At 43.4% G+C, this 15,245-nt stretch overlaps 1 protein-coding gene across 4 annotated transcripts in view; it reads right to left on the bottom strand.

Moving 5' to 3' along the window:
• LOC129822972 (trichohyalin-like) overlaps positions 1 to 15,245 on the bottom strand; it is a 156,121-nt gene that overhangs the window by 72,811 nt on the left and 68,065 nt on the right. For 3 of the 4 annotated variants that reach the window (XM_055881585.1, XM_055881586.1, XM_055881588.1), the window contains exons 12-17: positions 12,218 to 12,397; positions 8,888 to 8,971; positions 8,632 to 8,799; positions 8,469 to 8,552; positions 8,197 to 8,364; positions 7,830 to 8,072 (exon numbers count right to left, since the gene is read on the bottom strand). In XM_055881585.1, the coding sequence (XP_055737560.1) occupies positions 7,830 to 8,072; positions 8,197 to 8,364; positions 8,469 to 8,552; positions 8,632 to 8,799; positions 8,888 to 8,971; positions 12,218 to 12,397 (927 nt within the window). The remainder of the gene's footprint in view (positions 1 to 7,829; positions 8,073 to 8,196; positions 8,365 to 8,468; positions 8,553 to 8,631; positions 8,800 to 8,887; positions 8,972 to 12,217; positions 12,398 to 15,245) is intronic. The other variant, XM_055881587.1, reaches the window with a different exon arrangement.

Below are 15,245 nucleotides of genomic sequence, written 5' to 3'. Positions count from 1 at the left end.
ACACCCATATACTGTTCACACATATACTGTTCACATATACTGTGCACACATACTGTTCACACATACTGCACACACATACTGTACACACATATATACTGTTCACACATACTGTACACACATATATACTGTTCACACATACTGTACACACACACATACTGTTCACACACATATATTGTTCACACATACTATACACACACATACTGTACACACACATATACTGTACACACACATATACTGTTCACACATACTGTACACACACACATATACTGTTCACACATACTGTACACAAACATATACTGTTCACACATGCACTGTTCACATATACTGTACACACACATATACTGTACACACATTTATACTGTTAACACATACTGTACACACACACATACTGTACACACACATATACTGTACACACATACTGTTCACACACACATATACTGTTCACACACACATATACTGTACACACACACATATACTGTACACACACATATACTGTACACACGCATATACTGTACACACGCATATACTGTTCACACATATACTGTTCACATATACTGTACACACACATATACCCTTCACACGTATACTGTACACACACATATACTGTACACATATACTGTACACACATATACTGTACACATATACTGTTCACACATATACTGTACGCATATACTGTTCACACATATACTGTACACATATACTGTACACATATACTGTACACACATATACTGTACACATATACTGTTCACACATATACTGTTCACACATACTGTACACACATATACTGTACACGCGCATATACTGTTCACACATATACTGTACACACATATACTGTTCACACACATATAATGAACACACATACTGTTCACACACATATACTGTTCAAACACATATACTGTACACATACACTGTTCACACATACTGTACACACACATATACTGTACACACATACTGTTCACACACATATACTGTGCACATATAAAGTTCACACATACACTGTACACACACATATACTGTTCACACACATATAATGAACACACATACTATTCACACACATATACTGTTCACACATACTGTACACACACACATATACTGTACACACATACTGTTCACACATATATACTGTTCACATATACGGTACACACATATATACTGTTCACACATACTGTACACACACACATACTGTACACCCACATATACTGTTCACACACATATATTGTTCACACATACTGTACACACACACATACTATACACACACATATACTGTTCACACATACTGTACACACACACATACTGTACACACACATATACTGGTCACACATACTGTACACAAACATATACTGTACACACATATACTGTTCACACACATATACTGTACACACACATACTGTACACACATATAATGTACACACACATATACTGTACACATGCATATACTGTTCACACATATACTGTTCACACATACTGTACACACATATATACTGTACACACATACTGTTCACACATACTGTACACATACTGTACACACATATATAATGTTCACACATACTGTACACACATACTGTTCACACATATACTGTTCACACACACATATACTGTACACACACATATACTGTACACACACATATACTGTTCACACACATACTGTACACACATATAATGTACACACACAAATACTGTACACACGCATATACTGTTCACACATATACTGTTCACATATACTGTGCACACATACTGTTCACACATACTGCACACACATACTGTACACACATATATACTGTTCACACATACTGTACACACAAACATACTGTACACACACATATACTGTACACACACACTGTACACACACACACATACTGCACACACACATATACTGTTCACACATACTGTACACACACACACATACTGCACACACACATATACTGTTCACACATACTGTACACAAACATATACTGTTCATACATGCACTGTTCACATATACTGTACACACATATATACTGTACACACATTTATACTGTTCACACATACTGTACACACATACTGTTCACACACATATACTGTACACACACATATACTGTACACACACATATACTGTACACACAGATATACTGTACACACACACATACTGTACACACATATACTGTTCACACATATACTGTTCACACATACTGTACACACACATATACTGTACACACACACATACTGTACACACATACTGTTCACACACACATATACTGTTCACACACACATATACTGTACACACACACATATACTGTACACACACACATATACTGTACACACACATATACTGTACACACGCATATACTGTACACACGCATATACGTTCACACATATACTGTTCACATATACAGTACACACACATATACTCTTCACACATATACTGTACAGACACATATATTGTACACATATACTGTACACACATATACTGTACACATATACTGTTCACACATATACTGTACACATATACTGTTCACACATATACTGTACACATATACTGTACACATATACTGTACACACATATACTGTTCACACATAGACTGTACACATATACTGTTCACACATACTGTACACACATATACTGTACACATATACTGTTCACACATACTGTACACACACATATACTGTACACACACACTGTTCACACACATATACTGTGCACATATAAAGTTCACACACAAATACTGTACACACAAATATACTGTTCACACACACATACTATTCACACACATATACTGTTCACACATACTGTACACACACATATACTGTACACACATACTGTTCACACACACACACACACACACACACACACACACACACACACACACACACACACACACACACACACACACACACACTATACACACACACACACACACACACACACACACACATACTATACACACATACTGTTCACACACTGTTAAAACATACTGTACATACATACTAAAAACACACATATACTGTACACACATACTGTACTCACGCATATACTGTTCACACATACTGTACACACACCTACTGTACACACACATATACTGTTCACACATACTGTACACACACCTACTGTACACACACATATACTGTTCACACATACTGTACACACACCTACTGTACACACACATATACTGTTCACACATATACTGTACACACATGTACACACATTAACTGTTCACACATACTGCACACACAAAGCTCTATTTTTGTCTCATCAGACCACATGACCTTCTCCCATTCCTCCTCTGGATCATCCAGATGGTCATTGGCAAACTTCAGACGGGCCTGGGCATGTGCTGGCTTGAGCAGGGGGACCTTGCGTGCGCTGCAGGATTTTAATCCATGACGGCGTAGTGTGTTACTAATGGTTTTCTTTGAGACTGTGGTCCCAGCTCTCTTCAGGTCATTGACCAGGTCCTGCCGTGTAGTTCTGGGCTGATCCCTCACCTTCCTCATGATCATTGATGCCCCACGAGGTGAGATCTTGCATGGAGCCCCAGACCGAGGGTGATTGACCGTCATCTTGAACTAATTGCGCCAACAGTTGTTGCCTTCTCACCAAGCTGCTTGCCTATTGTCCTGTAGCCCATCCCAGCCTTGTGCAGGTCTACAATTTTATCCCTGATGTCCTTACACAGCTCTCTGGTCTTGGCCAGAGAGGTTGGAGTCTGTTTGATTGAGTGTGTACAGGTGTCTTTTATACAGGTAACGAGTGGAGAACAGGAGGGCTTCTTAAAGAAAAACTAACAGGTCTGTGAGACCTGGAATTCTTACTGGTTATTAGGTGACATACATACTGTACACACCCATATACTGTAAACACATACTGTACACACACACACATACTGTACACACCCATATACTGTAAACACATAATGTACACACACACACATACTGTACACACACATATACTGTAAACACATACTGTACACACACACACATACTGTACACACCCATATACTGTAAACACATACTGTACACACACACACATACTGTACACACACACACATACTGTACACACATACACATACTGTACACACATATATACTGTTCACACATATTGTTCACACACATACTGTACACACATACTGTACACACATATACTATACACATATACTGTACACACATACTGTTCATACATACTGTATACCCATACTATACACACACATACACTGTACACACACACAAATACTGTACACACATACTGTAAACACCCATATACTGTTCACACATAATGTACACACCCATATACTGTTCACACATACTGTACACACACATATAGTGTTCACACATACTGTACACACACATATAGTTTACACATACTGGACACACCCATATACTGTTCACACATACTGTACACACACCTATACTGTACACACATACTGTACACACCCATATACTGTTCACGCATACTGTACACACCCATATACTGTACACACATACTGTACACACCAATATACTGTACACACACATATAGTTTACACACATACTGTACACACCCATATACTGTTCACACATACTGTACACACACATATACTGTTCACACATACTGTACACACACATACAGTGGGGCAAAAAAGTATTTAGTCAGCCACCAATTGTGCAAGTTCTCCCACTTAAAAAGATGAGAGGCCTGTAATTTTCATCATAGGTACACTTCAACTATGACAGACAAAATGAGAAAAAAAAAAGTTCACACATACTGTACACACCTGTATACTGTACACACACTGTACACACCCATATATACTGTACACACATACTGTACACACATACTGTACACACCCGTATACTGTACACACCCGTATACTGTACACACCCATATATACTGTACACATACTGTACACACCTGTATACTGTTCACACATACTGTACACACCCCTATACTGTTCACACATACTGTACACACCCCTATACTGTTCACACATACTGTACACACCCCTATACTGTTCACACATACTGTACACACCCCTTTACTGTTCACACATACTGTACACACCCCTATACTGTTCACACATACTGTACACACCCATATATACTGTACACATACTGTACACACCTGTATACTGTTCACACATACTGTACACACCCCTATACTGGTCACACATACTCTACACACCCATATACTGGTCACAGATACTGTACACACCCGTATACTGTTCACACATACTGTACACACCCGTATACTGTTCACACATACTCTACACACCCCTATACTGTTCACACATACTGTACACACCCGTATACTGTTCACACATACTGTACACACATATACTATACACATATACTGTACACACATACTGCTCATACATACTGTATACCCATACTACACACACACATACACTGTACACACACACAAATACTGTACACACATACTGTACACACCCATATACTGTTCACACATAATGTACACACCCATATACTGTTCACACATACTGTACACACCCCTATACTGTTCACACATACTGTACACACACATATAGTGTTCACACATACTGTACACACACATATAGTTTACACATACTGGACACACCCATATACTGTTCACACATACTGTACACACCTGTATACTGTTCAGACATACTCTACACAGCCCTATACTATTCACACATACTGTACACACCCGTATACTGTACACACACTGTACACACCCATATATACTGTACACACATACTGTACACACATACTGTACACACCCGTATACTGTACACACCCGTATACTGTACACACCCATATATACTGTACACATACTGTACACACCTGTATACTGTTCACACATACTGTACACACCCCTATACTGTTCACACATACTGTACACACCCGTATACTGTTCACACATACTGTACACACCCGTATACTGTTCACACATACTGTACACACCCCTATACTGTTCACACATACTGTACACACCCCTATACTGTTCACACATACTGTACACACCCCTATACTGTTCACACATACTGTACACACCCCTATACTGTTCACACATACTGTACACACCCGTATACTGTTCACACATACTGTACACACCTGTAAACTGTTCACACATACTGTACACACCCGTATACTGTTCACACATACTGTACACACCCGTATACTGTTCACACATACTCTACACACCCGTATACTCTTCACACATACTGTACACACCCCTATACTGTTCACACATACTGTACACACCTGTAAACTGTTCACACATACTGTTCACACCCGTATACTGTTCACACATACTGTACACACCCGTATACTGTTCACACATACTGTACACACCCCTATACTGTTCACACATACTGTACACACCCCTATACTCTTCACACATACTGTACACACCCCTATACTGTTCACACATACTGTACACACCCCTATACTGTTCACACATACTGTACACACCCCTATACTGTTCACACATACTGTACACACCCCTATACTGTTCACACATACTGTACACACCCGTATACTGTTCACACATACTGTACACACCTGTAAACTGTTCACACATACTGTACACACCCGTATACTGTTCACACATACTGTACACACCCGTATACTGTTCACACATACTGTACACACCCCTATACTGTTCACACATACTGTACACACCCGTATACTGTTCACACATACTGTACACACCTGTAAACTGTTCACACATACTGTACACACCCCTATACTGGTCACACATACTCTACACACCCGTATACTGGTCACACATACTGTACACACCCCTATACTGTACACACCCGTATACTGTTCACACATACTCTACACACCCGTATACTCTTCACACATACTGTACACACCCCTATACTGTTCACACATACTGTACACACCCCTATACTGTTCACACATACTGTTCACACCCATATACTGTTCACACGCCAATTCATTTAAACCAGAGATGTGCAAATGACACCCCTTTTGCAGGCCTTCGGATCAGTCGGGATCTCAACTTACTGTCGCACGTTAGAATAGTAAAAACACACAAGGTGACATTTTGACATTTGTTTGTACATCAGCAGTTTTCTGTTGATATGTCAGTCACTGATCATCACTCAATTAGCCCCCGTCAGCTAACGTTTATAGAAGTTAGTCTAGTGCCCAGCTATCTAAACTTGTAGTAATCATGGTCAAATTACTGACCCGGGGGGGTCCCCAAGTAAGCCAACAAGCCAACAACACAGTTTGGCTTATGGCCCCCAAAATGCTAGGGCTGGCTCTGAATACGTGTGGGTATGGATGTGGGTACACAGACCCGCGAGACACTGCAACCCTCATGAGGAGTTTAGATTGTCTGAGGCCCCCACCCCCATCAAAGATGCCCATCCCTAATTCAAACCATTCCATTTTGTACGTTTTTAATCGAAGTCGAAGAACATAGCTGTTTGATAAGCGACATACAATGAGGATAACAGAAGTGCTGTGATACTGTTGTGGCCGTAATCAGGAGCTTGTGGTTCAGAGGAAAACTCCTCATTAGACCAACACATCATAGTGACCTTTCCGACCTGCTTGTAGAACTGATAGTGTCCTTTAGAACGGACGGGTCTGTGTGTATTTGTGTCCATAAGCACATGTTGTTTTTCCCTAATGCTTTAACTCTCTTCAGCTCAACTATGCACTTCATCCTGCTTTGACTGTGATGAGAAAATTAGTGACGTCCTTACCACAGGATGACTATTGTTGTTTGGTGTGCTAGTGATGTGAAACACATTTAGTTGATCAGTTATACAGTACATGCAAATGTATATTGTATCAGTTTTTTGGTGTAAATCAGATACCCCCTCTTCCCCCTTCTCCCCTCCGGACATACTCCTCACCTTCTCCAGAGCCTCCTGGTATCTCTCCTCTGCCAGTTGGAGCTTTCCCCTCAGGTCTGTGACCTCTGACCCGTGCTCTCTGACCTCAGCCTGGGCTTGGCTTAGCTCAGAGGAGGCCTGCTCTAATTGGCTGCTGAGCAGGAAGTGCCTGTGGCTCCAGCGCTCCGTGTCGGCTCTGTGGTTTTGTTTCATTGAGTCTAGATCAGATGTTAGCTGCTCTATAGACATGGTCTGGGACTTCACCTGGACACAGAAGAGGGGGTTACTGTGTGTGTGTGTGTGTGTGTGTGTGTGTGTGTGTGTGTGTGTGTGTGTGTGTGTGTGTGTGTGTGTGTGTGTGTGTGTGTGTGTGTGTGTGTGTGTGTACCTGTTGGTGTGCGATACAGAGTGCGTTCTGTATCTGTTGTCGTTCCATCACTTCCTGGTCTCTAAGCCCCTCCCCCTCTCTGACCATCTGCCTGAGAAGACATGCATCTTCCTGTTGACCCTTAACCTTCTGGTTCAGACGGCTGACCTCAGCCTCCAGCATGGCCAGCTGAGGGACGGACACACACACACACACACACATAGACAGTGTGTACACGTACACAAAAGGTGAAATACATGTAGACCAATTAGAGATCTGAAATGTAGTCTCACCTCCTCCTGTGTCCCTTGATACTTCTGCTCCGCTTGACTCAGCTCTATCCTCAAGTGTAGAATCCCCTGGTCTCTACTGCTCACCTGGAACACACCTGATTTTAGACACACAAGGAAGGGGTTTAGGAGACGGTGTTGTACACACGCTACCTAACACACCCACCTCTCCTTGTGCGGTGCAGTGTTTCTGCTTAGTAAGTGTGAGGATTGTCTCCAGTCTCTCTTTCTCCCTGTTCAAAGCTGAACATTGACTGGAACAGTCCTCCATCTTGGATCTCAGCTGAGCCGTCTCCTCCTGCTGTTTTGCCAATGCAGACTCTCTACTGAGCAACTGGACAGAAGATGTTGGTGTCAGCTGCACTAAAATAACTGTTTAAAAAGACATGTTACTTTGAGGTGTGAATTACTATTGTACTTACCTCTTTTTTACAGTCAGAGAAGTTCTTTCTAACCTCTGTCAACTCCTTCAATAACACAGACAGCTTGCTGTCCTTCTTGTGGATCTGCAGACACACAAACAGACATACATAAAAACACATTTCAATATATCACATATTTGAAATAATCCAACAGTCTGCTTTCCATCCACTTACAAATATACACAAATGACAAGTGAGGCAAACAGAATCCTTCAACTAATGACATCCCATCAACAATGTGTTGGTTTTCCAAAGACAAAGCCACAAATGTGTTTTCTGCCAATGAAAATACTATGAATAAAGGTTATTTTCTGTTGGTAATTAGTGTTTGTATCTGTAGGTATAGTGATGGATTGATGGATGATAAACATTTATAAGTAGTTTACGTTTCTCTCTTGAGTGTGTGTCTGGCTATTATGTGTGTTACCTAGCTATGGATGGTCCTCTATAATAACCCACTTTATATGCTGAATAGGGTTATGGGGTGTGTGTGTGTGTGTACGTGTTGTTTCGGCTCCTCTGTGTGTGTGTGTGCGTGCGTGCGTGCATGCGTGCGTGCGTGTGTGTACGTGTCATCTCTCCTTTCAGTAAAATCTTCAATCTTTTGCAGCGGAAGTGAAAGAGTGAACGTGAGAGAGAGCGAGAGAAAGAGAAGGGCCTTTTTATATGAGATATTAGTTCCAGTGTTGAGGTGAAAGGACCATTTACAGCCAAACACACGCCCACAAAAAGACAAACAGCACATCAGAGCCTCTTCTATGGCGATGTACCAAACACACGCTGTTATCTTCTATCTTTCACTCTCTTCCATTCTCTCTCTCTGTTTCTGTCTCTCTCTCTCCCTCTCTCTGAGAGCTGGTTTGTAACTGTCATTCAGATTGATGAAGTTAAGATGGCTCCACGACCTTCAGGCTCCTCTCATGACCAACACTCTCGCATGATGGAGTGGCGCCCGCACACACACACACACACACACACACACACACACACACACACACACACACACACACACACACACACACACACACACACACACACACACACACACACACACACACACACACACACACACACACACACACACACACACACACATGTTGAAGTCCACAGTGTCTCATTAAAACAGCTCTGTGTGTATGTGTGTGTGTGGGTGTGTATGTGTGTGGGTGTGTATGTGTGTATGTGTGTGGGTGTGTATGTGTGTATATGTGTGTGTATGTGTGTGGGTGTGTATGTGTGTGGGTGTGTATGTGTATGTGTGTATGTGTGTATGTGTATGTGTGTATGTGTGTATGTGTATGTGTGTGGGTGGGTGTGTATGTGTGTGGGTGGGTGTGTATGTGTGTGGGTGTGTATGTGTGTGTATGTGTGTATGTGTATGTGTGTGTATGTTTTTTGGGTGTGTGTTATTCCCATTGTAATATGTGACAGGCAGGATCTTTACAGATAACCACAAGAGGATGTTGTGTCAAAACAGACATCCCGTGAAAATATATTCTCCTTCCTAAAACTGGGTCAATCACAGACAACTTCTTGAAAAAAAAATACTTTGGAGCAAAGCATTCCAATGTGTGTGTGTGTGTGTGGGGGGGGGGGGGGGGGGCATCCCAGTGGTTTCTGGGAGGGGGCCTCTGATATGGAAGGTATTCTATATCAATCAGATCACACTGTGTTTTAGTACGTCTCATACTCCACCCACCTCACTGCACACACCATTTTGAGCTTGTCACTCACTGACAGAGAATCCCCACTGACGGGCAGCAACGCGATCAAGAGAAAATGAGCAGAGGGGGAGAGAGAAAAATAAAGAGGCCGATGGAGAGGAGGGAGACAGCGAGAGAGACAGAAAGAGAGAGAGGAGGGAGACAGAGAGAGAGACAGAAAGAGAGAGAGGAGGGAGACAGAGAGAGAGAGACAGACAGACAGAGAGAGAGAGGAGGGAGACAGAGAGAGAGACAGACAGAGAGTGAGAAAGACAGAGAGGCCGAGAGAGACAGAGAGGCCGAGAGAGACAGAGAGAGAGACAGAGAAAGACAGAGCGAGAGACAGAGCGAGAGACAGAGAGACAGAGAGAGAGACAGAGACAGAGAGACAGAGAGAGAGACAGAGAGAGACAGAACGAGACAGAGACAGAAAGAGAGAGAGAGACAGAAAGAGACAGAGAGAGACAGAAAGAGACAGAGTAAGACAGAAAGAGACAGAGAGAGACAGAAAGAGACAGAGAGAGACAGAAAGAGACAGAAAGAGACAGAGAGAGACAGAAAGAGACAGAAAGAGACAGAGCGAGACAGAAAGAGACAGAGAGAGACAGAAAGAGACAGAGAGAGACAGAGGCCGAGAGAGACAGAGAGAAAGACAGAGCTAGTGACAGAGCGAGAGACAGAGAGACAGAGAGAGAGAGAGAAAGAGACAGAGAGAGACAGAAAGAGACAGAGAGAGAAGCAGAAATAGAGGGAAAAGGATGTAGCGACAGAAAAAGTAAAGTAAAAAGATAAGCTAGCCTCTTGTTGGATTCTGTTCATAACAGTGTCTAAAGACATTACAGAGTATAATAATTTGGTAGCGCCAAATAAAACACTGAAACATGACCCGTCTTCAGTTAAAGCCTGTCTCATTACTATCATCAAGGAGCTGGGAGAATCTATCAAAACACATCACTGTACCAAGAGAAGAAGAAAGAGAGAGAGAGAGAGATGGGGGGATAAATAGAGGGGGGGGACGATGGATGAGGTTTCAGATGAAGGGAAGAAAGTGTTTAGTCTATTTGTTCAGCTGTACTCATGTTAGGACGTTTAGGGAACAGAAAATGTTATTGTTCGGGAGAATTCTTCTGACACACACACACACACGCGCACATGCATGCATGGCAGGAAATGGTCAGTGGCAGAGCTGCAGTAGCAGTGTGTGCGCGCGTGCATGCCTGCGCTCATGAGATCAGAGGTAGGTTTGGTCAGTAAAACAGAGCCAGATGTGCTGCAGAGCCTTCTAGCTGAGAAGTACTGTTGTCTGCACTGTTAATGCTACTGATCTACACATGACAATCACACAGTCATTATCGCTATTTGGCTATGTAGAGAGGGAGGAAGAGAGAGATGAGGGAGAGGGAGGAAGAGAGAGATGGGGTAGAGGGAGGAAGAGAGAGATGGGGAGAGGGAGGAAGAGAGAGATGGGAGCAGAGAACTACCTCTCCAGCTTCACACGTTGTGAGGAATCTGATTAGAAAGGAAAGAAAATAAGAAAAACAACCATTTTGCTCTGTGGGAAAAGGAGAAAGACAAAGGTGAAAAAGAGAGCGGGAAATAAAACATGTGTTTCTCTCCTCTGTGTTACCTTCCTGCCGGCGGCCCTGCGTGTGTCAGTGAGTGTGTTGCTGGCCCGCTCAAGATCCTGACTCTGCTGTAAAACCTGGTTCTGGAGATGCTGACACTGATCTCTCTCTTTACCCAGACCAATCTTCAACTGATCCAGCTCTACTGACAGAGTACACACCCTGTCCTCACTAACATGGAGCTGGGAGGGGCGGCAGAGAAAGAGACAGAGAGAGGGGGGGGGAGAGGGAGAGAGGGGGGAGAGAGAGAGAGAGACAGGAATAGAGGGACATAAAGAGAGGAGGATCTTAAAAACATTTAAAATCAAATCACACTAGGGTGTCTGGAGTCTTTGACAATTTTTAGGGCCTTCCTCTGACACCGCTTGGTATAGAGGTCCTGGATGGCAGGAAGCTTGGCCCCAGTGATGTACTGAGCGGTACGCACTAACCTCTGTAGTGTCTTGTGGTTGGAGGCCGAGCAGTTGCATTACCAGGCAGTGATGCAACCAGTCAGGATACTCTCAATGGTGCAGCTGTAGAACTTTTTGAGGATCTGAGGACCCATGCCAAATCTTTTCAGTCTCCTGAGGGGGAATAGGTTTTGTCGTGTCCTCTTTACGACTGTCTTGGTGTGCTTGGACCATGATAGTTTGTTGGTGATGTAGACACCAGGGAACTTGAAGCTCTCAATCTGCTCCACTGCAGCCCCGTCGATGAGAATGGGGGTGTGCTTGGTCGTCTTTTTCCTGTAGTCCACAATCATCTCCTTTGTCTTGATCACATTGAGGGAGAGGTTGATGTCCCGGCACCAAACGGCCAGGTCTCTGAGCTCCTCCCTATAGGCTGTCTCATCGTTGTTGGTGATCAGGCCTACCACTGTTGTGTCATTGGCAAACTTAATGATGGTGTTGGAGTCATGCCTGGCCGTGCAGTCATGCGTGAACAGGGAGTACAGGAGGGGACTGAGCACGCACCCCTGAGGGGCCCCCGTGTTGAGGATCAGTGTGGCAGATGTGTTGTTACCTACCTGTACCATCTGGGGGCGTCCCGTCAGGAAGTCCAGGATCCAGTAGCAGAAGGAGGTGTTTAATCCCAGGGTCCTTAGTTTAGTGATGAGCTTTGAGGGCACTATGGTGTTGAACGCTGAACTGTAGTCAATTAATAGCATTCTCACATAGGTGTTCCTTTTGTCCAGGTGGGAAAGGGCAGTGTGGAGTGCAATAGAGATTGCATCATCTGTGGATCTGTTAAGGCGGTATGCAAATTGGACTGGGTCTAGGGTTTCTGGGATAATGGTGTGGCTGTGAGCCACGACCAGCCTTTCAAAGCACTTCATGGCTACAGACGTGAGGGTCGGTAGTCATTTAGGCAGGTTACCTTAGTGTTCTTGAGCACAGGGACTATGGTGGTCTTCTTGAAACACGTTGGTATTACAGACTCAGACAGGGAGAGGTTTAAAATGTCAGTGAGTGAAGACAATTGCCAGTTGGTCAGCGCATGCTCGGAGTACACTTCCTGGTAATCCGTCTGGCCTTGTGTCTTTCTGAATGTTGACCTGTTTAAAGGTCTTGCTCACATCGGCTGCGGAGAGCGTAATCACACAGCCGTCAGGAACAGCTGATGCTCTCATGCATGTTTCAGTGTTACTTGCCTCGAAGTGAGCATAGAAGTAATGTAGCTTGTCTGGTAGGCTCGTGTCACTGGGCAGCTCTTTGGCTGTGCTTCCATTTATAGTCTGTAATAGTTTGCAACCCCTGCCACATCCGACAAGCGTTGGAGCTGGTGTAGTATGATTCAATCTTAGTCCTGTATTGACTCTTTGCCTGTTTGATGGGCATAGCGGGATTTCTTAGTAGCTTTCACGTTAGAGTCTCGCTCCTTGAAAGTGGCAGCTCTACCCTTTAGCTCAGTGCGGATGTTGCCTGTAATCCATGGCTTCTGGTTGGGGTATGTACAAACAGTCACTGTGGGGGATGACCTCATCGATGCACTTATTGATGAAGCCAGTGACTGATGTGGTGTACTCCTCAATGCCATCGGAAGAATCCCGTAACATATTCCAGTTTGTGCTAGCAAAACAGTCATGTAGCTTAGCATCGGCTTCATCTGACCACTTTTGTATTGACCGAGTCACTGGTGCATCCTGCTTAAATTTTAGCTTGTAAGCAGGAATCAGGAGGATAGAATTATGGTCAGATTTGCCAAATGGAGGGCGAGGGAGAGCTTTGTACGCGTCTCTGTGTGTGGAGTAAAGTGGTCTAGAGTTTCTTTCCCTCTGGTTGCACATTTAACATGCTGGTGGAAATTTGGTAAAATGGATTTAAGTTTCCCTGAATTAAAGTCCTAGGCCACTAGGAGCGCCGCCTCTGGAGGAGCGTTATCCTGTTTGCTTATGGCGGTATACAGCTTATTGAGTGCGGTTTTAGTGCCAGCCTCTGACTGTGGTGGTATGTAAAACAGCTACGAAAAATACAGGTGAAACCTCTCGGTAGATAGTGTGGTCTACAGCTTATCATGAGATACTCTACCTCAGGCGAGCAAAACCATGAGACTTCCTTAGATATCGTGCAACAGCTGTTGTTTACAAATATACATAGGCCGTTACCCCTTGTCTTACCAAAGGCTGCTGTTCCATCCTACCGATACAGTGTAAAACCCGTCAGCTGTACGTTGTTCATGTCGTCGATCAGCCACAACTCGGTGAAACATAAGATATTCCAGTTTTTAATGTCCCGTTGGTAGTTTAATCTTGCTAGTAGGTTATTGATTTTATTTCCCAATGATTGCATGTTTGCCAATAGAATGGATGGCAGAGGGGGTTTACTCGCTCGCTTACGAATTTTCAGAAGGCAGCCCGACCTCCGGACCCTTTTTCTCCGTCTTCTCTTCGCGCATATGAAGGGGATTTGGGCCTGTTCCCGCGAAAGCAGTATATCCTTCACGTTGGACTCGTCGGACCGGTTAAAGGAATAAGCTTCTATCGGTTCGCGGTGAGTAATCGCTGTTCTGATGTCCAGAAGTTATTTTTGGTCATACGATACGGTAGCA

Source organism: Salvelinus fontinalis, chromosome 25, assembly GCF_029448725.1.
Source record: "Salvelinus fontinalis isolate EN_2023a chromosome 25, ASM2944872v1, whole genome shotgun sequence".
NCBI classification, from domain to species: domain Eukaryota; kingdom Metazoa; phylum Chordata; class Actinopteri; order Salmoniformes; family Salmonidae; genus Salvelinus; species Salvelinus fontinalis.
This window is presented reverse-complemented; position numbering and strand designations above follow the sequence as displayed.